Raw genomic sequence first — 21905 nt, forward strand, 5'->3', positions numbered from 1 at the left:
GGAGAGAACACACTTGTGCTAATAAATATGAGTGTTCCACCTATAAATCTTTCCTCACCTAACAAAATATGATCAGCCTGGAAACAACTGAAAACTGCTGGGTTATGATGCTACCAGAAACCACGTGTTTGAGCAACACAGCCCAAAATGAAGCCCAAACAAAATGGCAAGAAGTGAGCAGAACGCAATGTGAATCCACCTCCCAACTCTGGCAGTGGTGTTGGTGAGCCCAGTGTGCAGCTGAGGCTGCAGCCCTGTCCCAGAGACACCTGTGAAACAGTAGTGTGTGTTGGACATCTAGGTGCAGCTGCAGCTGCATGGCTACTCCTTTCTCATTATGGGAATGCCTTCCCTGCCAGACAGTGCTAAAGTGGTAAATCTTTGTGCCAAACTACAATGCTGTCACATACGGGAATAGGCCCCTCTGTGCTTTTGTTTGGGGTGACAAATGTACAGCAAGAGCAAAATAGTCTGATGCTCCCAGGCAGAGCTCATTTCGCTGGAAGAGACTTAGAACTAATGGGGAACCAAATGCAAAAACAAAGGCTGGCATGATGGAGTGAGGAGAGCTGATAAACTACAAACTACAAAATATGTCTCTGTGGGACCTTAAAACAAAAGGCTGAAGCTGCAGAGGAAGATACATCCCTTTCATACAATCTTTTCTTTGTTCTCTGCATCTCAAGTCTGTAATCCTGCAGGTTAGGGACCATCTATGCTCTGCAGTGTAAACTGTTCAGCACAGTAGTGTTCCCATCCCTCTGAAAGGCCTTCAGGCACATAAAGCCTTCCAGAAACTTAGGAGTCTGCTGCTAATAAGCCCCTTTGAAACATACTGGGCTGGGATCCTGGAAAAACCGATGCTCACAGTCTAATTCCAGAGTCACTGGAAAAGCAGGGAAACATTTCCTAATGACCTATCCCTACTACATGGAAACATGTGTTGAGAAAGTGATGCGCTTGCAGGAACCTCTGTCCCTACCTCACAGGTTATAAATTCTTTAGATGGAGACTGTCATTATCTATGTATTTGTACAGCATCCAGCTCAGTGGACATCTACATACCCCCAGGAATAATAATGACGATCATCTCCATGTGGCGTGCCACTCTGAAGGACAGTAGTGGCACAGGCCCTTGGTAAGGAGCCTGAAAGAGTCCTGACAGATGCTGGAGTTGTGAGGAGCAGGGAAATAATTCAATTGGGAAGCTGCTCTGCCTGCTGGTAATGAAGCCAGCCAAGCAGCTGACAGCAACCTGATCTGCAGACACCCTCAAGCAGAGGAATGCCATAGGGGGAGGTAGCTGTGTGATCCCATGTCCCCTCCAGTCTGATTTTGTGGGAGAACAGGCCAATACTCATGTTGCTACAGATGAAAATTAAACTTCTTTTCAATGTGAGAATGTCTTAAAGGCTGGAAGAGTGAGAAAAACAATTTCCCAGAGTTAGTTCCAACCCAATGGCCATTTAAAATATCTGCGCTATGATCAACTTTGAAAAATGTTCCAGTCTCCCATGCGTGAAATCTGTATGCTGGGCAAGTGTCTGTGAACAGAAGAGTTAAATTGTAAGTGCTAGATGAGAGCTGCCAGTTGGAACATAAGCCTTGTTACCCAGATTAACAACTAATAAATCATTACATGGACACTCTCCACAACTGATGGTTAATTGATTAGCATTTGGAAAGCGCACTGGAAAATTAAAGTGCTACAGCAGAGCAAAGTATTGTTATTAACGATAATATAAGGGACAATTTTTTTTTCTAGCCTGTAATAATTTCTTCTCAACATAAGTAGGTACAAATTTGTTGGGAATGCCTTTTTGCAGCCAGAGGGCAAGTGGCTGCCACCCCAAGGTGACCATGTGGTTTTGTAAGCAGAAATAGAAAATATCCGTCCTGCATATGTAGCCCACACCTCAAAGACACAATCTCCCAGTAGCTTGTTATATGCCTTGTGCTACTCTGCTTTACCTGAATTGGTAAGGGGTAGGCAGAGAAGGATCAGCTATGTTCCAGATCCATAGCAGAAGCTAACACAGGAGGATGCAGATGGTCAAAAAGCATGTGTTTTTGGCTAGCATGAAATGCTACTAGTTAGAAACTGGGGCTGAAACCAAACTGAAAAAAAAACCCCAACAAACCCAAACTAAAAAGAAATGCCATGACCCAGACCCTGCTGATTAGCACAGTGGTTAGCTTCACACCCAAGAACAGCAGGGAGATGCAAACCCTGAGATTTCAGTGAGCAGCAGCACCGGGCTCCCACAAAGCCATAGTCAGTGGTAGACTCTAAGATCTAGGTCGGTGGCAGGGACCTTGGCAGTGCTGAGAGCTCTACAGCCAGTCTAGGAGCTTTCTCTGCATCCTTATTCCTATATATTCTGCCCAGCAGCTCCATCCTAAGTCACACATCCAAGAGGCAGATAGTCCAAGCATCAAGTACCTGGATCCTCTAGAGTCTGTTCCACAGCTAGAGACTTTAGAAATGTAAAGTCCTTGGCTTTGTAGAGATGTGCTGTAAATCCATGCCAGAAATTGAAGATGCTTGCCTTGGATTCAATTTAAGATTGCTTTTTGAATTCTAATTTAGCATCTGGGACTCACCAACCTCTGCTTAACTAAAACACTTCCAGCTAGGTCTATAGATCCCCTAGTAGGTGATGAGACTGGCAACAAGCACTGCAATGCTCAGGCACACTGTTGGGTAGGAGGTAGGCACTGCAGGGAATTTGCCACTGCAAAAAAACAACTTTCTTAGCTCTGACAAATAAACTAACTCAGAGTCAGTTCTCCTTTTAATGCTTGACAAGGACAAAATTGAGTGTTCCCAACTCAAGAAGCACTCATTAAGGAGCTCAGTAAGGCTAAATGAGCACTTTGGCAATGCAAAGCCCGAAGCTTTTCTCCAGAACACGGATTTCATTTAACAACCTTGCTGCCCAGCCCTGGGTGGTACATGCAGGCGTTGTCTCCTCACCTGTGCATCCAGTTCCATGATGTGAGCTACTTTGTTCCAGCCAAATCCAACAAACCGCCTGTCATACTCCGGGCAGTCCTTCCTCACAACAACGTATGGCTCAAAGTCTGCTTCCCACTCAACGCGGTAGGGGGTGGTGGCTGTTCGCCACTTGGCAAAGTTCGTTGGCGCATGCCCTTTCGTCCAGACGTGATACCTTAAACAGACATAAATGGCATGGACATGGGGAGGCAATTAGACAGAATGCATCTTGGTGAGGCAACAAAATGTTACTTGTTAGATGAAATGCTCAAAAATAAGGAGATTAGCTTACAGTTCATGTAATCATTTTCAGGACATAATGGAGGCAATTTCTAGGACCTTTTCCAGCATGCTTCCCAAAGCCTCTATGTGCTCAGTCCTTAAACAAATCTAGTCTCACATCTAGGACGGGGTGAAAACACTACCTAACACTAATGTGAGGAACAAAGTACATAGACAGTTCATCTGCACTACGAAATGCTGTGCTTCTTTCCTAGTGACCAAGTGGCTGTATCAGTGCTCTAAAATTGGTGTGAAATTCTGTAGTGCAGATAAGGTCCCTAAAATTAGCTAATTCTACACCACAGTGACATTCATGATCTGTTTTATATGCGATTTTATAATTTGTATGAGAGACACCCGCAGCTCTGGATAGATGTTCTGTTTTATTAATTACTGTTATTACTATGACAGGAGCCAAAGTGCATAATTAAATTAATAAGTAAAATATTACATAAAGGCTTTCCGCTGTACTTTCTACATTGTCGGGAGTACCCATGTGATCCTGAGTAAGGTAATCAATTTGATTTACAGAAAAAGATCTTTTTATACTTTGTTAATCTTGTTTAGGTCACAGCAGGTCCCTCTTCCGAGCGCAGCTTGAATCCACCCCATTAGTGCCAGGGTCAATGACTCTCTTGCCCACTTATTCTTCTTACACCTTTCCAAAAATCAATGAGACAGGCTCTTTCTGCAGACTCATAGATGAAATAATGAAGCAAAGGCATAGCAGGCCATCTGTATTACAGCGCTCTGAGATGTGTAACAGAAGGGGCAAAACAAACATCCTGCCAGTTTGTAATGTAAGGTACATTGAATTCACAGGGATGACTCATGTGCTAAAGTAAAGGGATTTGAGCATTGAATATTTGCAGAATTAGGACCTGAGGTAATGTTTCAACTCCAGAAATTCTCAGACCATTGAAGACATCGCTAAAAACAGGACATAAAATCACGACCTAGGAGCTTCCACTTGGACTGTGTATTCGTATGGCTTGTAACTTGAAAAACAGAGAACTGTTCAGCTTCACTGACTCTCCTTGTTCAGGGGCAGTGCAGGAGGACAGAATTATTAGGATAGCACTGAGGTCCCAAGTGACGTATGGTCCTTTGAAGGCTGCATTTCTAAACTGTAACAGGTTGCATCGCTTTCAGATATCTGGCTTGGGGACCTGAAAAAAACAAAGCCCTTCCATATTAAAAAATCTGACAGTGAATTAATTCTCTAGAGGTTATTAGAAATCAGAGCCAGATCCACAAAGATGCTTACAATCCTTAATGCCCATCTCCAAAAAGCCTATCCCTTTTCATGGTCTCTTCTGGAAATGGGTTGGTAACTTACCCAGTTACTAATAGGCAGCTATCTATCTGGAAAAAAAGCACAATCACAATGTGGGTTTTAAAATCATATGGGATTGTGGAGGATGCTGTATCTTCTAACATCCTACCTCCGGCATTTTGAAATTAATTATGATAATAATAATAATGACTACTAAACACTTATGAAGTGATTTGTATCTTCAAAGCCCCATACAAACTTTGGTTAATTGAGAGATTCCTGCAGAGAAGCAGTCAAATGCTGCTGCTATTCTAGTAACACTCTCTCACTGACTTAAACAGGGGAAGAACACAACACTAACCATAAAAACATCACTTTCTTTCCACCCGTTTTGGGGGAAGCAGTTACAGCAGCTCAGGTATAACCTCTGTGGATCGAGAGAGCTGACCAGTAAGAAAAAAAAGTGGGGAAGAGACAATGAAGGCAAAATATGGAAGTGAGACTGGAGAGTCAAAGCAGAAAGGAAAGAATAGATCTGATTGTACCAAACAAAATAATACCAGACATTATCTACTTGCCTTTAGAGAGTGACTGATGGGAGTGGAGGGAAAGATAAAGACAAAAGGACAGCTAAGGTCAGGACAAAGTGGAAAATGAGTACAGGACATTCAAGTTAGGTGTGCGCACACTAACTATAAAGGAATAATTAGACTGGAAACAGGAATTGTGAGAGTGCAGGATTACACACATATCTGTACATGCAACATATATAGGTCTACAAATATATACACACACACATACAATCTGCTGGAGCTAGGTCTTGGCCAGTGGCCGATCACCACATGAAATGTACTGCAAAATAAGATATGTGGACATCATTACATGAAAATCCATATAGGAGAAACTGCCATAAAAAGAGTGAGTAATTTCCAACAGACTTCACTCTTAGTGATGCAGTTGTGAGAAGTGGTTCACTGCCTGTATTGGTCTTCCATCTCACAGGACTAATGAATAAATCTAATTTTCCTGCTCAGGTCCTTCTCACTCAAGACTTAAATACACGTTGAGTTTTAAGGCCATACAATCTCACTGACTCCCAGGAGAACTTTGTGAAAATTGTGAACAACATATTTTTCATTACACTGGCAATTTTGACAAATCCAAACTAAATCATTTGATCTCCGTAAAATTATGATGAGTTTCTTTCCCACGGTTCATGGAAAACAACTGCACAACAACCCCTTGCTTTGGGTCAAACGTTTCACCTTACCTTCATTATTGAATGCTTTTATCGAAAATAAAATTTCAAAACTATAGTAAACTTTGCCAAAGTTAGCAAAATGAAATCATTATTCCTCTCAGAGTGTTTTTCTTGCCTGCCTTGTCCCTCAAAGCTTCACATTTCAGAGAGAAAGATGATTCAGTGAAAGAAAAACTTTCCCAGTGCTGTTCTCAGATGCTTAAACGTTTCGCTGGATTGTGGCTGCAATCAGATAATTAGCTAATCAGTTGTTGCTAGTTATGTTTTCTCAATATGATGCGTCTTCTACCAGCTGTGGTTCTCCTTGTGCCTGAAAGCTGTGTTGGCAGCACATTTCTGGTTCTTCAGCTATTACCCAGGCACAGTGCGGGCACATCCTTGTGAGGCACAGTCCCAGCCAGCACCTGCAGACAAAGCCAGCAAGCTGGCACACAGGGCAGCCTGCTGTCGCGGAGGGTTTCCACACAGCACACCTTGCCAGCTGCAGATGCTCACGCGCCTTCCCTTTTCTTCTGACAGTGACTGGGGGATGTAATTGAGAGCCGTTTTGTACTTCTTAGCTGCCCAGAGGTAGATAAGGTCACCATTTGGAAAAGAGGTGACAAAAGCAATTTCATTGAGGGAAAGATTGTAATCTACCATGTGGTGTGAGGGACTGGGATGCTGCAGGCACTCTCAGCAATCACTGTCTCAGCAGTCCTCCCCTGCTCACTCCCACCCGCTCAGCCTCGAATTGCAGCATTATTAAAGCACCTTGAAGGTGGAGGTGGAAATTCTCAGCCCAGCTCACAGCTGCTTTGTGGCTGTTGACAGATTTCAGCAATGAAATGAGCCAAAGCAAACTGGAGAAGCATTTGTAAAATGTGTCCTGCATTAATATGTACAGCAGCTACAGACCACATGTCCTTCAGTTCTCATTTAACCTTGCTCTGGCAAAACTCCCACTGTTGTTAAAGACATTTTTGCCTGAGTAAGACTTGAGAAAGGACCTGCAAATCCGGCTGTGTACATAACATGCCAACATGCTGTACTGCTTGAAGATGAAACCTGTAGTGGAAGGCTCACTGCTGTGCTGGCTGAAAATTTGATTGCTGGTGGAAAGTCACACCTGAAAATCCCGAGGGTGTTATTTTCCACTGGAAGGATTTTTTCTTTCAACTATGAGAGAAACAATTATTTTTTATCAACAGATTTGTAAATTTGTACGTGTTCAACTGTTACTGAATGGTGGGAGACTGAAAGGCACTTGCTTTATCAGTATCCTTAAGTAATTTTCCAGAAAGAGGCATGCCCCTCTCAGTCGCCTCAAGTTTCTATTTCAAGGCAGTCATTGGTAGAAGGAGTGTCAGAATTATGTTTTCCAGGGTCACACAGGCTGTCTGCTGTGACATGAGGGAAGGGTGGCTGCTGCAACGAGAGGTGTGTAATACAGGGAACGGAAGAAGTGTGAGGAAAGCTCTACAGTAATGGAAAGAAGGGAGAGGTGATATAGAGCTCCACCGGCCATAGATAATACCTAGCTTTCTCACAGTTTTTATCTCTGGATCTCAAAATACCATAAAAAGGAGAGGTGAACATTGTTACCTGCATTTCAGAGATGGAGAACAGAGATGTAAGAAAGTGAACTGATTCACGTACCACCTCCCAGCAGGGCAGTAGTGGAGCTGAGAAGAGAACGCAGGTCTCCTAAGCCCCCTCTCTGTGCAATATCATAAGGCCATATTGTACTCTTCCCATCACTGCGATGCTTTTCAAATGTCTGCTAATCAGACTGTACCACACACACCCAAGAGACAGTTAACCCCTGGTAGTTGCATTTTAAAACCGAAGAGTCTGGCAGATAATAGAAGTGACTTGTTCACAGCCTCAAAAAGAATCTGCTTTCAGAGAAGAGCTCCAAATTCAGGTGTTCTTCGTTTCTCAGCTTCTAGTCAGAGTACATTTTTACCTCTGCATTGAGAAACTCTAGCTATTTAAACAGCTGTTTCACACTTTAAAAGAGCACATGAGAAGCCTGCATTTGTTTTCCCAGTAAGTCAGTAGGAAAGAGAACCAACAAGCAGAGAGAAATTATTTTTGGTCACATGAGGGACACAGCTATCCGGATAGTATTTGGCAGCCAAAAACCAAATTACATGCACATGAGTGTAATGGTTGCACTTGATTTTGTAGAGCAATAAAAAATGATGAAAATAAAACAAATTCAATTTAACAACTGAAGTCCTTCAGCAGAGGACTATAATACTAACTGAAATGCTGAGCTTACAGATGGAATATATTCACATATGATTCTGTTCACTGCCTCTCTATGAAAAGGGAAAAAGAAGCCAATAGGTTTCTTAATGGAGCTAGCTATCTGACAGTGAGAGAGAAAAATCAAATATGCACAAGAAGATCAAAAATCTTTAGAGATAATGACCATAGGTTCAACAAAAGTACTTTCCATTACCTGAACGTGAAGAGGGTTCCCATGTCCAACATAGATAGCAGCTCTGCTTTTGACTTGGGGAAGGAGAGGCGGTAGCGCAAGGTCTCAAAAGCAGGTACAATCAGAGCTTTCTTGGTGTTAGCCAGGTCTAGCTGGATGACAGACTTCCTGGCAAAAAGAAACAACAAGTAAAAGTAGGAAGATTTTAAACTGAGCAAATCACTTGGCTTTTCAAAATGAAGTGCAGAGAATGGGCAGTTTGATACTGTAAATGTAACTACGGCCCATATTTTTCCCCAAAGGTGCTTCATACTTTCCTGTACTTTTGGTCTGCTGCTCTAAGAGCAGGGAGAACACCACAGTTCAAAGAGAGCTTGTGTGTTTGACTGATCAATGCTGCCCCACATGTCCAGGAGTGCACAGAGCTGAACTAGCACTCTGAGCATGGCCAGCTGACCCCCCCTTTCAGAGAAACATAGTTGAATGTTCCTACACATATGGGAAAGAGCTGCACAGTCAATGGCAGTTTGCTTTTCTCTTCCTCACTATTTCCCTCCTTTCAGTGCAAATTGTTCAGTGCAGAGACTGTTTTGGTGTGTAACTGTATGTGTGTGCACGTACTGCATTTTGCACAGTAGGGCCCTTCTCCAGACAGAGGTCTTAGGATGACTGCTGCAGGAGAGCAACAGCTTAGCAACATTATGTCCTGCCTGCCAGAGGTATTGTCTATTCTTCCCTAACAAACTAAAACCCAAAGAAATAGAAAAAGAAGTTACTTTTCCATCCCCAAGCTGAATCTTACTATGCTTGTCATTAGAAATAACTGTCTTGATTTTCCTTTCATTATCTTTGTATTTCATATGAGAAATATTCCTCTCTCCTCCTGTCAAAGTCAGTTCCCCTTAACAGGATTCACTGTCCTGACTTTTATGTTACTGCAACAAGCAATCAAGGACAATGTTGACAAGCAGCAAACTCTCTACAGTCTTATAGGATGAAGGAATTGGGATTGCTGTCATAATAAAAGAAGAACCAAACAATCCATTTTCTAGGCCTAGAATACCTAGAATTCATTTATATTGCCATCAGAGAAAAAGAAGAGGAGCAGGGCTATTTTACAAAATCTGAATTCTAGAGAATTCACACCACCCTATAGACCTGTTCTATAAAAAGAAATCTGTTCTCAGCGCCTTACTGCAAAGTTTGCATTGTTTAAAGAACCCTTGCCGCATTCCAGTGAGCTGTTCACAACTGAAGGATTTTAACAGCATCTTATTATTATAACTTTTTTGTACTTTCTTCACTAGCTTCTTCCTCACCATCACTAATGGCCAAGATATCTGCATGTACATAGACGACTCTTTAACATCAGCCTCCACTTTCAGAATCCTTGAGCAGTGCCAGCATCCAGTCTTTATGAAGCTCTTAATGTTTCTTCCTCTTCACACCTCTGAGAGCAGGGACACTAACACAGTTTCTCTTCCAACATGTCAGGATTTCTGGACTCTGTGCGATCTATCAGCTTTGAGTGGTACAGCTTTTGGGATTCAGTTCTAGGAAGAAGCAGGTAACCTTTGCAGTGATGCTCACCCTTTGGGCTCTGCAAGGAGACAGCAGCTTACATTTATGGCTGTTGCTATCTCTTTCTTTGATGGAGAGCCCAAAAGTCCCAGGCTCAGAGCCTTGCTGTGCTTGGCACTGTCAAAGAGTAGGACACAATCCTGCCACCAAAGTTCACCATCTGAAACTGAACAAAGCTGAAGTAGGTATAGGTATCAATCAAAGGTAAAAACAGAGACTGTCAAAATGAGCAAGTTGTGTTGAAACTACTGTTGAACGTGACTCCTCTAGTAAGATACGGAATATAAGTACAAGAATGATATCAAGACTAATTTCTGTACATTCCCTACTCTTGTCATCTGCAAATTTAGTATGTGTCAATGGCAGACCTGTTGGAACAAACTGATACAAGAGGTTAAAATAACTTGCACCATCAAAGGTCAACTTGAAAAGTTAGGTAAGTGGAGAGAAGGAGTGGTCTGAAAACAAGATGCTTGTAGTGGATATGGTTAAACACAGAGACTTGGTGGTGGTACTTCAAGAGTGAAATAAAATAGTGACATTATCTCTGCAGAAATATTTTCAAGAGATATTTGAGCATCTGAGGTGCATGTTGGTAATGCCAAAGTGGAGGGGTTCACAAAAACTGAGCTGGGAGTTGAGACATGCTGCATCAAGAAGTCCAGCAGCACTGACTTCTTGAGTAGCACAGTCTGCCTTTGATGTGGACCAGAGGACATAAAGGACTAATATAAGGGGAAGAAGGAATCAGTGTTGACATCCACATGCTGAACATTAGTGACAAAGGACAACAGAGGCCATGTAAATTGTGATAATGGCAGGGAGGATTTGGTAGAGAAAAAAACCCCATCTTCTTCTGATAACTCGGCTGGTGGTCTGCTCCTCAGACAATCAGCTGAAAAATCTAACCTCTTCCAGTTGGAAGAAAATCTACTTTTCTTTTCCTGTGGGGTGACTTTTTTTCCTGTTTTGAGTAGAGGTGCCATTTGCTGGTTGACTGGTTCTGTGATACTTGGAACAAGAAAATTTTCACTGTTAGTGTTGCAAGATATGTGGAATATAATGTAGGGAATACATCTGGTTGTTTTGCAAACTTGCAGTGGTAATTCCAAAACTATCCTTATAAGGACTGTTTTTCAGATTCAGAAATATAAATTCAGTATCCATTTTCCTTTATATGTCCTTTCCCCCATACTCCAAAATAAGGATGTATGATTTTGTGAAGAGCTTTCTCTTTGCTAGTGTTGTCCAGGAAACCGTTTCTCAGGCATCTTTGTGTTCAGATCTGATGTATGTCATTCTGACACAGTGAACATTGGTTAAAATTCTAATCTACTGATCAACCCTATTTTTTGCAAAGCATGGAAGAAATCAATCTTAAATCACAAAAACCTCCTCACAGGTTGAACGAATTCGAGCATGTTGATATGAGTCTTTTCTTCTCCATAGTCCTTTCCAAAAATTAACAAGTTCTCACCCTCATGTGGGCAGATAGTGATATGATTCCCATTTAATGGAAGACAGAGAAGCTCAGATGCAGAAAGATTAGCAACCTAATCCTAAAGCACTGAATTCAGAGGGGGAGGGAAAAAAAGAGTCCATTAATTCAAATTAGTTTCCACCATCAGGACTCGGTAAGTTAGTTTGAGATCAATGAGTATGGCAGTCACAGATTTTGTAATAAGAACTGGATAGCTGTCAGTCCACTGATAAATTCATTAGAATATTCTTCCTTTCTGCAAAAGCAACAATGCCTACAAAGGCATTCCACAAGTAAAAAACAATAGGCACAACATGAAGTGTGCCTCTTGCTGAGATGCTGAAGAACAACCATAAATACTTCACAATTCATGTTGCAAAGGACAGGTACAAAACCTGTGGATAGAGCTTGGATGCCAGCTCCCAATTCATACTAAATGTGTCACGGGAAGCAAAGGGCATATTTTCACACAAATGTGTCATGGAAGAACTTCAATGTTAGCTGTAGATAAGTGTCCTGTCTAGTTATTTTATGTTAGAAGAACCTTTAGGATGACTCACACACCCTACTTGTAGAAACCAGAAAGAGCCTTTACCTCTGGGGCAATGACAAGATAACTAATGAGGGAAGGTGACAAAAGACTTCACCTCAGCACAGACCGCAAAAGTGTCTGAGTTTTGTAAACAGGAAAGCTTCAAATGATACATTTCTTTCCTTTTGTACGTCACAGCAGAGTAAGGTAGGACAAAAAGGGGGGGTTGATGGAGATTAAAATCACTGAAATGGTCTGTCTTAGCAGCTGTGAAAAAGCTCAGCACAAATCTGAGTGGTAGCAATGGACACCTAGAGGGACAGGTAAGCATCAGCTTCTCCTTCAAAACTGGCTGTAACCTTTCACATAAGATACCTTCAAAATACGTGGAAAATGTTTTTCAAAATTCTTTTCTTTCTGAGAACATATTGTCTGTAGAGACATGATACATACTATATGTAAATCAGTAAACTGTCAAATGAGAGGGACTTGTCTGGCTTATCCTGTACAAAGTGATGCCTGAAACACCACACCATTTCTATTTGCTTATGGTTGTTCTTTCTGAGGAAATGAAGACGAAAATGTTTGTACGTCTCTCTAACAAACAACTCCTGCCATTCAGATAGATAGCACTAATCAGCTACTTGCAGAGGCGGTGGGAACAGTCAATGCAGAAAGATACAGGGTATCTCTATTTAAATAATTTCACTATACTTCTCTGCTATTTTGCTCAGAAAAATCATTATTGAAAAAGCAACAAAAGCCTCTAGTCCACACGCAACAGAATCCAATCCCTTTTTAAAGAGCTGGCAGTAGCAGATTAGTAATTTCAATATTCCCAGGGAACAGACACTCACAGAGTTAAGGTGGTACTACCCTCACAAAAGGCTGTCAGAATAACACAAAGTCATGGATGCAACAGCTTTCAGTGCAAATCTGTTTGTTTTTTTTCTTCTGAAACAGCACCAATGGGTGGCACCACTGTGCATTTAGTCCTACAATGCATTATCACCCTACGAGAATGGTTTCTATGGTTGTAATATCTCAAGTATACTGTGGTACATAATTCTGTCTTCTCTATTCTTCCTTTCAGTGCTGGCTCCAATCAGTGCACTGTGAAGCTGCATGGAGGAACAAGTTGCTTTTTTAGTACTACATGCCAGTATCAACAGCTGCCTTCCCTACTGTGTCAAGCATCGATCTGAAGAAAGGTAAGAGTATGCAACACTAACATCAAAGAACAGAAAATCTAACAGTCTCTACAGATATCTTGAAACAGTTATTGTGTGCAAGGGCCAGAATTATATTGGAATCCTCACAGTGTAAGTCAAAAAGAAATATCCCCAAAATAAGTCAGAAACAGGCTGACACAGTAGGATAAACCTTCAATGGTATTATTGAAATCCAGTGTCTTACAAGCCATAGTGAATTTGGTCCTGTATATGGATGCAGAAATTGAAAAAGGCAATTAATTCTCCACATGAGAGAGAAGTGAGAAGATGCTTACCGAGTTGTTAAGCCTGAAACAAAGGAATGTCTCTGTAAGTTTATGATACTGAAAGATGTATTTCCCTTTACACTCCAGAACCCCAGCCCTATGGACTGAAAGGGACCACCTAGAGGCAGGCCCTCACTGTAACATTTTGATCAACTTTTACCAAATTACAACAGAGATGAAAAGCAAAACTGGTCAGGATTAAGGAACTGAAATCTGCCTGTCTGGCCACAGGGTGTCCTCCTTGCTCTATGCTTTGCCCTCAGATGACCAGTATCTGCAGGGGAAAAAGGTCTTTACTAAAAAAAGCTCAGTTAATGGATCAGATGTAGTTTGCTCAGCCCAACCTGCTCATGTTCATTCTGATCCAATACACACTGAGGTTACTCTTCCCAGTTTCCCTACGCTAACTGTTTTGCCTGGACAGGTGCTGGTGTTGCAGTCGTATTTCTGAGCTGGTTAGACCCCCTTTTCATGACATGAAACTGGATTAAGAGTGTGTCACAGGGACAAGAAGTTGTGTAATGCATTGCATGCTTTTTCTGTCGCTGACATTAAGAACCACGAATAGTTAGGGAAATCACTCAGTTCACAACTCTGCAAATACAAGATGCTCTCGCACATTTAATAACATTTAGCCCAGTTCAATTTTCAAATTGATTCTTCTGGCGCTCTGAGGTAATTATTCTGATGGCTAACAGGGCTTATATTTAGACATGATTTTTTTCTTTCATAACCATATTGCTTTAGTTCCAGTTACATCCTCTCTCTCTACCATAAAAATTCTTGTGCCTTGCTGGGCATTGTCACACCTTAAATATCTATAACCAGCTTCTTTCGGGTCTGCTCAAATTGCATTGTTTCGGGAATATGACAGAAGGGTGGGGTGTGGATGGGCTGAAAACATTGGTGACAGTGGGAAACCCTCCACTGTCCATTTACCTGAGGTACTCGTAGAGTCCATACATGGGCAAGAAGTCAATGTCGGACAGAAACATGTATGGTGTGCTGATATGCTTCATGGCCACATTCCTTAGCAGATTCACAGGGTAGAACTGGCCCTCCTTGTACACAATATGGTAGCCAACATTGTGGCGGCTCATAAGTACTTCTGAGCCCTGGGCGTAGCGCAGAAATTGCTGGGCTTCTGCATCAGAAAGATAGAGTGCCAGGCTGATTGGACCTTCCCAGTGTTTGCAGATGGCTTCAAGCATCTGGAGCCTGAAAGAGGAAGGGTGAGAATAAGAAAAGAGTGTTTCCCTGTCTTGGGGCTCTTTGCCTGGGTTCATCTGATCAAACGCAGATATATTCCTCTATGTGAGACAGATTGGGGTCACTTTATATGCTGTGGAAAGCAATAAGTATTTCTTCAGCACAATTAATCTCATTTAAGTTGACGTCTCCTTCTGGACAGATGGACTGCGCCCTGCTGGATATGCCTACTACTTTCCACTGAATACAAGGGAGCCTAAAACAGCCCTAGCTCAGACATACACATCTGGAACTCAGATACCTAAGGCTACGTGAAATCAACACCATCCTTTCTGGCTAAAGCATTGATGCTGCAGGAAAACTGACATGGACGATGAGACTTCATCCGATGGGAGCTTTGAGCAGTTGCAGGGATCTGTCCATGTGGATCTACTTACAGGATAAGGGTCTCGTAATCTTAAACAGTGTCTAGTGCCCAGCTCACACTTCAGGTCAAGCTATTCTCGCAAACTAACATGCCACCGTGCTCTTCAACATGCTTGTGGAGGAGAAAGGTGTACAGACCAACAGATCATTCTACCTCCTGTTTAGGAAAACCTTCCCTAAAGTTTTGCAAGGCAGTTAGTCAGATCTAAAAGCTCTTAAAAATGATAGCTCTAGGCCATACTGACTTATATGAATATTTGCATTGACTAGAGAAAAACTCACTGACAGAGAAAGGGCAAAAGGACCTTGATAGAAATGGGATTTATTATGTGTAGGGTGCAAGGAAAGAAGGAGGGAGAGACATGGCATTGCTGTAGAATATCAAAAGAACATTTCAGACAAAGCCATCATTTAAAGTACTCATTTGTATATGTTTTAGCAGTATCCCAAATTTCATTAAATAATTTTTTTAAAAAGAGGTTGTAGTGATGTCTATTTTTTAAAACTCCCAGCAGTTACAATACTATTGATGAAAATGACAACAAAAAAATCTCATACACAAACATAAATCAAACCCAGCTTGGTCACAATCATTTAAGCACTTTGGGTAATTTATAGAGAATCGCCTTGAGATTAAGATATGCCACCCAAAAATACAGCAAGGACTGATTACAAAGCCTCTTGAATTAATAGAAAGGGAAATGAACCTATGCAGCCTAGCCAGATATTCTATTAAAAATTATGCAACATGATTATCTTCTTTCCCTTCCAAATCCACATTACTAGATTTTTCCCATTAATATTTATACAGAACACAAGAAAAGTTTTCTGCATCGTTGTAATCAGAGAAAATAATTCCCCCCTCCTACTATCTCCCTAAGCTTTGCAGCAGAAAGGAATGATATACCAGCAAACAGACATTCTGATTTAACACTAATAGCTTTTTCCTGCATTTCTGAATGATCGTGATGACATCCCAGACGATATAATAACTTTTTCTTAGATATGAGATACTACCTTTACAAGTCTATACCTGGTACTTTATTTTCTTTTTATCTATTATTGAAACAAAGGTTATTATCAGCCTGAAACATACAGCCGAATTAGAAACACAAATCGATAAAAAAGATCTAAAAAGTATGTGGAGGCTTTAGGCTTTTGACTGTACAAATAATAAATAGAGAAAAGTAACTTCTATTTTTTTTGCCTTTTTCCAACACAGTGGAAACCTATTAATCAGGAGGCTCCAATTCATCAACACTCAGATTTAGGGCAGCCTTTTAAAAATGGAATACTTGCCTAGCAAGAAATGCAGCAAAATGCCTTTCAAGGACTCCACGCAGTGGACAAATGGCACACATAACTTATTTAAACGGCACACCTGATAATGCCTGCAAAGCTTTTCACGATAGTTAAGCGGGAACTGGGTTTTGCTGGTATAAATTTCCAGCTGGACAGCTTAGTGCCCTTCAGAATACTCCATTTTGCTGTGTCGTTCTCATTGACAGGCTCCACTTCTGCAAGTTTGATACAGGGACTACTGGGTACTGTTCCATAATCTGCTCTCTCTAGGTTATTAGAATAGTCTGCTTTGACTATAAAACTTAAAATTATGACTTTCTAAGCACAACATGACCAAATTATTTTGGTTTTGTTAGCGATCTTGAGGAATGCGTTCTCTTAAGGACTCTAGAGAAAATAAATATACTCGTGTACTGCATAATAATAAGGTCATCATTTAGTTGGTAAATTATTTTGAAGTTCTGTTTCAGTCAAGAGAATTTTGCTGGAATTCAATAGTTTTGTGAGATTGTTTGTTTTCACGTTTCTTCTTAAGACTACTCAACCAATTTAACACTCAATTCTCACCCAGACTTCAAGCAGTGTAATACTAATTGTGTCTCTCCTTCCACACATCCTGATCTCACATTTCTGTAACTCCCACTCTGATTTCTGAAACGCAGGTACACACCGTGCCTTTGAAAAGGCTGCCCAGCCAAAACATACGGATGAAAACCACAGTGATGCAACCAAAGCCATTTTCCAAGATGTCACATCAGTGTAAAAGGTGACAATTAACCAATAATGAACAACACTGGATGAAGTCTGTTGCAAAGTTCCTATCTAAAGACAGTAATGTTAGCTCCTAAACTGCATCCCTCTTTTCCATTCCCCTAGCCTATAGCACAGGCAAACATAAGCCTGTCACGACAGTCATGTCAGTCTCACCTCCAACAAGGCTATAATTGGAGACACTGGGAGTTGTTTTTTTGCCTTTCCTCATCTTGGATGATTATTTGAAAGAACGGTGCAGGAATGGAGTGTATAGCAGAGTGTTTATGTACATGTCATCTTACATCTGAGACACTATTCTTAAATGTCTGCAGCGACGCTGGAGGAGCTTAATATAAGTGGTGTAAAGGAGATACAAAAAATAAGGCAGTAAGTGAAAGATGTGAAAGAAAACAAAGCAGCTAAACAGCTCTTTGGTATGCTATTATTTATTGATTTTAGCTGAAAGAAAGTAGTTCCAACTCAAATCAATAATTTATAGCAACACACCAACAAAGCAGGGAAGATTTTTCCTGCACAGTATCAGGAGGGCTGTTCTTCCTGAATAAAAATGTGTGGTTCTGTCTATCAATAAAAACATGTACCCCAGTGAGGATCCAGAAAGGGAAACAGATGCTCAGACTTTGCATCAGTGCCAGTGAAACAGCACTGAGCCCCAGCTCATTCTTTTGAATTAAATTCTGGGGGGAAAATATACCATGTGCACACACCAGCTTTACTAATTTACTGTGGCACTCACTCAGGGTCTGGCTTAATTTATTTCTTTAGTTTTTTACTCAAAGGTTTGTGAACACTTAAGAAATGTTTCCTCAATTAAAAATCAATAGAACAGACACTGATGCACATAGCAAATCATAACACAATGTGCAGGATGCAGTGCTGAGGCACTGGCGAAACAGAATAGCCCTCATTTATTCATGTTGCTTTTTAAAACGGGCTGTAAATGTTTTGTTGATCTGAATTCCTCTGACTCTCCTGGAATAGTGCTGACCTTCCACTGATGCAGCAGTGGTGGTATTCACGGGTCATGTTGTATTCTGTATGTGCTGCACTAAATGAAATATGAGGTTCTGGCTAATAGTCAAGGAGTTCTGACCTGTTTTGTAACCCACTCTGATAGCAGTAACTACAAAGTTTGGATTAGGTTTGAACTGAGAAGCAGGAAGAAATAGGAGACTGACGATTCAAAATTTCACAAAGCTGGCAGATCCGGACTGCACTTTCAGAGCTTTTGAAAAATGACAACTAATTGCCATGGTGGGAACCAAAGAAGTGCAGGTGGGACTTGTCACGAAATGGACTCCTTTTCCCAAATGAAATGCCAGTTAAATTCCACTTTATATTAGAACTGCAAGTTGAAAAGAGTTAAACTAGAAATGTTATTCTGAAAACCAACATTTATATAAAAATGCAATGACTCCTCTCAAAAGGAGATTTTTTCATTTCACTCTAGAACATTTAAAAATAATAATTTGAAACTGTAATGTTCAGTTTTGATTATAACTACAATAAAAAATACAACTGAAATTTTATGCAAGGAAAATGCCAGTGAAAGCAAAACTAACACTGCCTAATAAGGAAATACTGTGTGTAAAAACTTGATCAGCTACAACTGCTTGCCTAACACTATGACATCTCCTGTTTTTTTCTATATTGCCACAAAACTCCATAAACTAATAATGCCTGACAATCCTGACAAGTAACACCACCTGCAGCTCCAGTATTCAGCCTCTCATGAACTCTGCCTACACCTGTCTGAGCACTGCAGAGCTGAAGTCCAAGTGCATGCGTGATATCTACAGGTGTTACTCCTAGTTCAAGAAAAGTCTTAACAATATGACATCCAAGTTTCTACGAAAGTGAGTTTTTTCTCTCCTCAAACCATCACATAGTTGGATTTCTCTGTAAGAAAATAGTCGTCTTGTGCTTCCGGATGAACAAGAGATTTTCCCTACCTGTCCATTGAAAGCTGAGCCACCAGCGTGACATCGGTATTGTCTGAAGCAGACTCATACTCGTAGTGTAGAAAATACAAATGAGTGCGATGGACGGTGAAACGTTCTCGACGAAATTCATAGCATAAGTCATCCTCATCCAGCTCAGACAGCTGTTTCTGGAGCTTTAAGGAAAGAGTGGACATAAAGTTAAGTTCTTTATTATTATTTAAGCAAGTCAGAGAGAATGAGGAGGTTGGGACCCTGCAGTATGATGCAATGGGGAGTGCAAGTGGAACATACAGACCAGCATTTTCCCAAGGTTCGCTCCTGAAAGTCTCTGGACAAGAGACTGGAAGAAAGCTACTGTAAGTAAATCGATAAGACAGGCAGACCATTGTATTATGGTTTATATATTGTATATATTATCTGTCTTACATACTTTCAACATCCAGACTAGCAATGGAACAGTGAACAATTGCAACTTCAATCATTCAGTTTAAGAGTCAGTGCTCCAACGTGACACATAATGTCATTCCTTATTAGCAGCAGAGTTTCAAATCGCTTATCGACACACAGCTCCAGTAGACAAGGCTCAGCAGCAGCTTGTACGCACTGGACTGAACAGTTCCCATCCTGCTGCCTCTGCTGGAGAACAGAAACTGCTGCTAGCGGCATGGACAGCTGGAAAAGTAACATGTTTAACCGATCATTACTCCATTTCTTAAGGTTTATATGTTTGCATCAGTTCAGCTTTGCAATGAAAATATTCTTTCAACTGCACAGGTGCCAGAATAAAGCCTACATTTTTAATGGGATTTTTGGAGAAATCCAAAGGAGGGCAGATTGGTAGAGAACAGGTATTTTTTTGCCTCCCTTGGAAACAAAGCCCCTTCAAAGTCAAAACAGGCATCTTGAAACAATTCAATCCTGAGTCACTTAGATATGTAGCTTTAAGAGAATAAATGTTTAGCTCTGGTGAAAGAAGGAAGAGAAAAACTGATCAAATTCCTATGCACCCAAATATCTGGCTAGATTATTTTAAATGCAGTCATTTAAAAGGAAAAATCAGTGATATGTGCTGTAAAATGTACTACAAAATATAATGAAGATGAAAATAATATATGGTCCTAACATGTCAGGTAAACAGTTCTGTTTGTGTTGCTCTAAAATGTAGACTATTAGTAAAGGTATCATTTTTAGATTTTATTTCTTAAAAGCATCCTATAAGAAGAATATGATTGCATGTTTATCAGTAAATAAAATATTCATTTTATAGGAATTTTACAAGTTTTTATAAAAATCGCAGCGCACTTCAAAACTGTTTCCTGCAACAAACAGATTATTGCATCACAAACATTTGTTTAGATTTAAAAATATCTTCTTTTTGTCCTGTTCAGAATGATTGAATGTAATAGTTTCACCCTCTTCAAGAAAAAAAAAAAATACAGTTATTTGTTGTTCCGATACTGTGTTAAGAAGAGCTGTTGTTCTTGGAACTATAAGCATAATGGTTGCCATCAACAATAATGTTTACAGCTGAATGTTTTCCTGTGAAGGCTGATGGAATAATTCCTGATATTTTCCTGTACATCACTCTATAATCTTCTTTTGAATAATGGAAATACCTCCTTTGATTTCAATGAGTTTTGGATCAGGCTCTCATTCTTCTGTGCTATTGTTCTGCACACATCTTAAAACATCCCTGAAGAGAGACTGCTTTTAGAAAGATGAGAGCCCAAATCTTGAGAAATCTTTACTCAGGCAAAACTTCTATTGAAATCAAGATCCCTTTTGGTGGAACAGAAATCAAGGATTCTTTTACGCATTCTTGGAGTTTCATCCATTCAGCTTTACAAATCCTCACTCAGCTGAGCCTGTACTTTATTTTCCAAATCACAGTCAAGCAATATTGTAATTAAATCAAATATTTACAACAACAATTAGAAAGAATATTGTATCTTCCTTGAAAAGAGACATTAGTATGCCCTTAACAGAATTATCAAGGAGATGACTGAAATTTAAATGGTTAAAACAAACGCAAAGCACTTTTCAGGGGTACCTTACCATCCTACTGGTATGAATAACCAGGCTAGAAGCTTACAATTGCACAGCAGCTATTAACCAGGCAGTCACTGAATGACTATCAGATTACATTTGGGTTGCAAGCTAAGAGGAAATAAATACTTAATTATGACTTAAAGAATAACATTTGGTGCTAAATTATGGCTTTGTGCACTACAGAGCTCTGGGTGGGGGAAGAGGAGGAGACACAGCTTCTTAGAAGCCCTAGTATTTTGATGGTGAAACTCACCAAGTCACCAAGTTGCTGATGGAGGTGAAGGAGAGCAGCAAATAGCAGAAGATCCCTTCTGCTCCAGGGAAATGGAAATCTTGCTCCTTTCACTCCATTTTGTAGAGTCAGGATTTTGTCTCTGTCCTGTCAGATTCCTTCTGACCCTGCAGCTATGCTGATAGTCCTGAAGGTTCATCTTGCCACTTCCCAGGACTCATGCTCAGTACTGTGTGTGGTGTCAGGACCCAAGAGAAGAGATGAGATGGCTGTGTCCATACTCCTTGGAGAGAGGAGTTCCTAGAAGGATCATGGGCATGGTGGGCTCTGACTCTCCCCCAGCCTCTGCCTCCAGCACTCTCCACTTGAGTGCAGGCAGGCTACAAGGGGGAAGCTCAAGCACTAGCTGTCTGTGTGGGCATCACTGGACAGAATCAGACATGCAGCTCCATCAACCATGTAATGGTTGGAGGCTGTCTTGGGCATAGTGATCATGAAATGATAAGAGTTTTCAATCCTTGGAGAAGCAAGGAAGGGGGCTAGCAGAACTGCCACTTGGACTTCTGGTGGGCAGACTTTGGCCTGTTCAGTGACTTGGCCTTGTTTCAGTTCTGAAAGGCAAAGGAGTCCAGGA

General features: G+C 40.8%; 1 protein-coding gene across 1 annotated transcript in view; it reads right to left on the bottom strand.

Moving 5' to 3' along the window:
• LOC104547780 (glycosyltransferase-like protein LARGE1) overlaps positions 1-19163 on the bottom strand; it is a gene marked incomplete at its 5' end in the record, with an annotated part of 20964 nt that extends 1801 nt beyond the window's left edge. The window contains 4 exons of the mRNA XM_010193600.1: positions 2978-3173; positions 8267-8413; positions 14276-14554; positions 19000-19163. Of these exons, the coding sequence (XP_010191902.1) occupies positions 2978-3173; positions 8267-8413; positions 14276-14554; positions 19000-19163 (786 nt within the window). The remainder of the gene's footprint in view (positions 1-2977; positions 3174-8266; positions 8414-14275; positions 14555-18999) is intronic.
• Between the last annotated feature and the right edge of the window lie 2742 nt (positions 19164-21905).

The sequence above is a fragment of the Mesitornis unicolor genome, unplaced genomic scaffold (genome assembly GCF_000695765.1).
Source record: "Mesitornis unicolor isolate BGI_N332 unplaced genomic scaffold, ASM69576v1 scaffold35551, whole genome shotgun sequence".
NCBI classification, from domain to species: Eukaryota; Metazoa; Chordata; class Aves; order Mesitornithiformes; family Mesitornithidae; genus Mesitornis; species Mesitornis unicolor.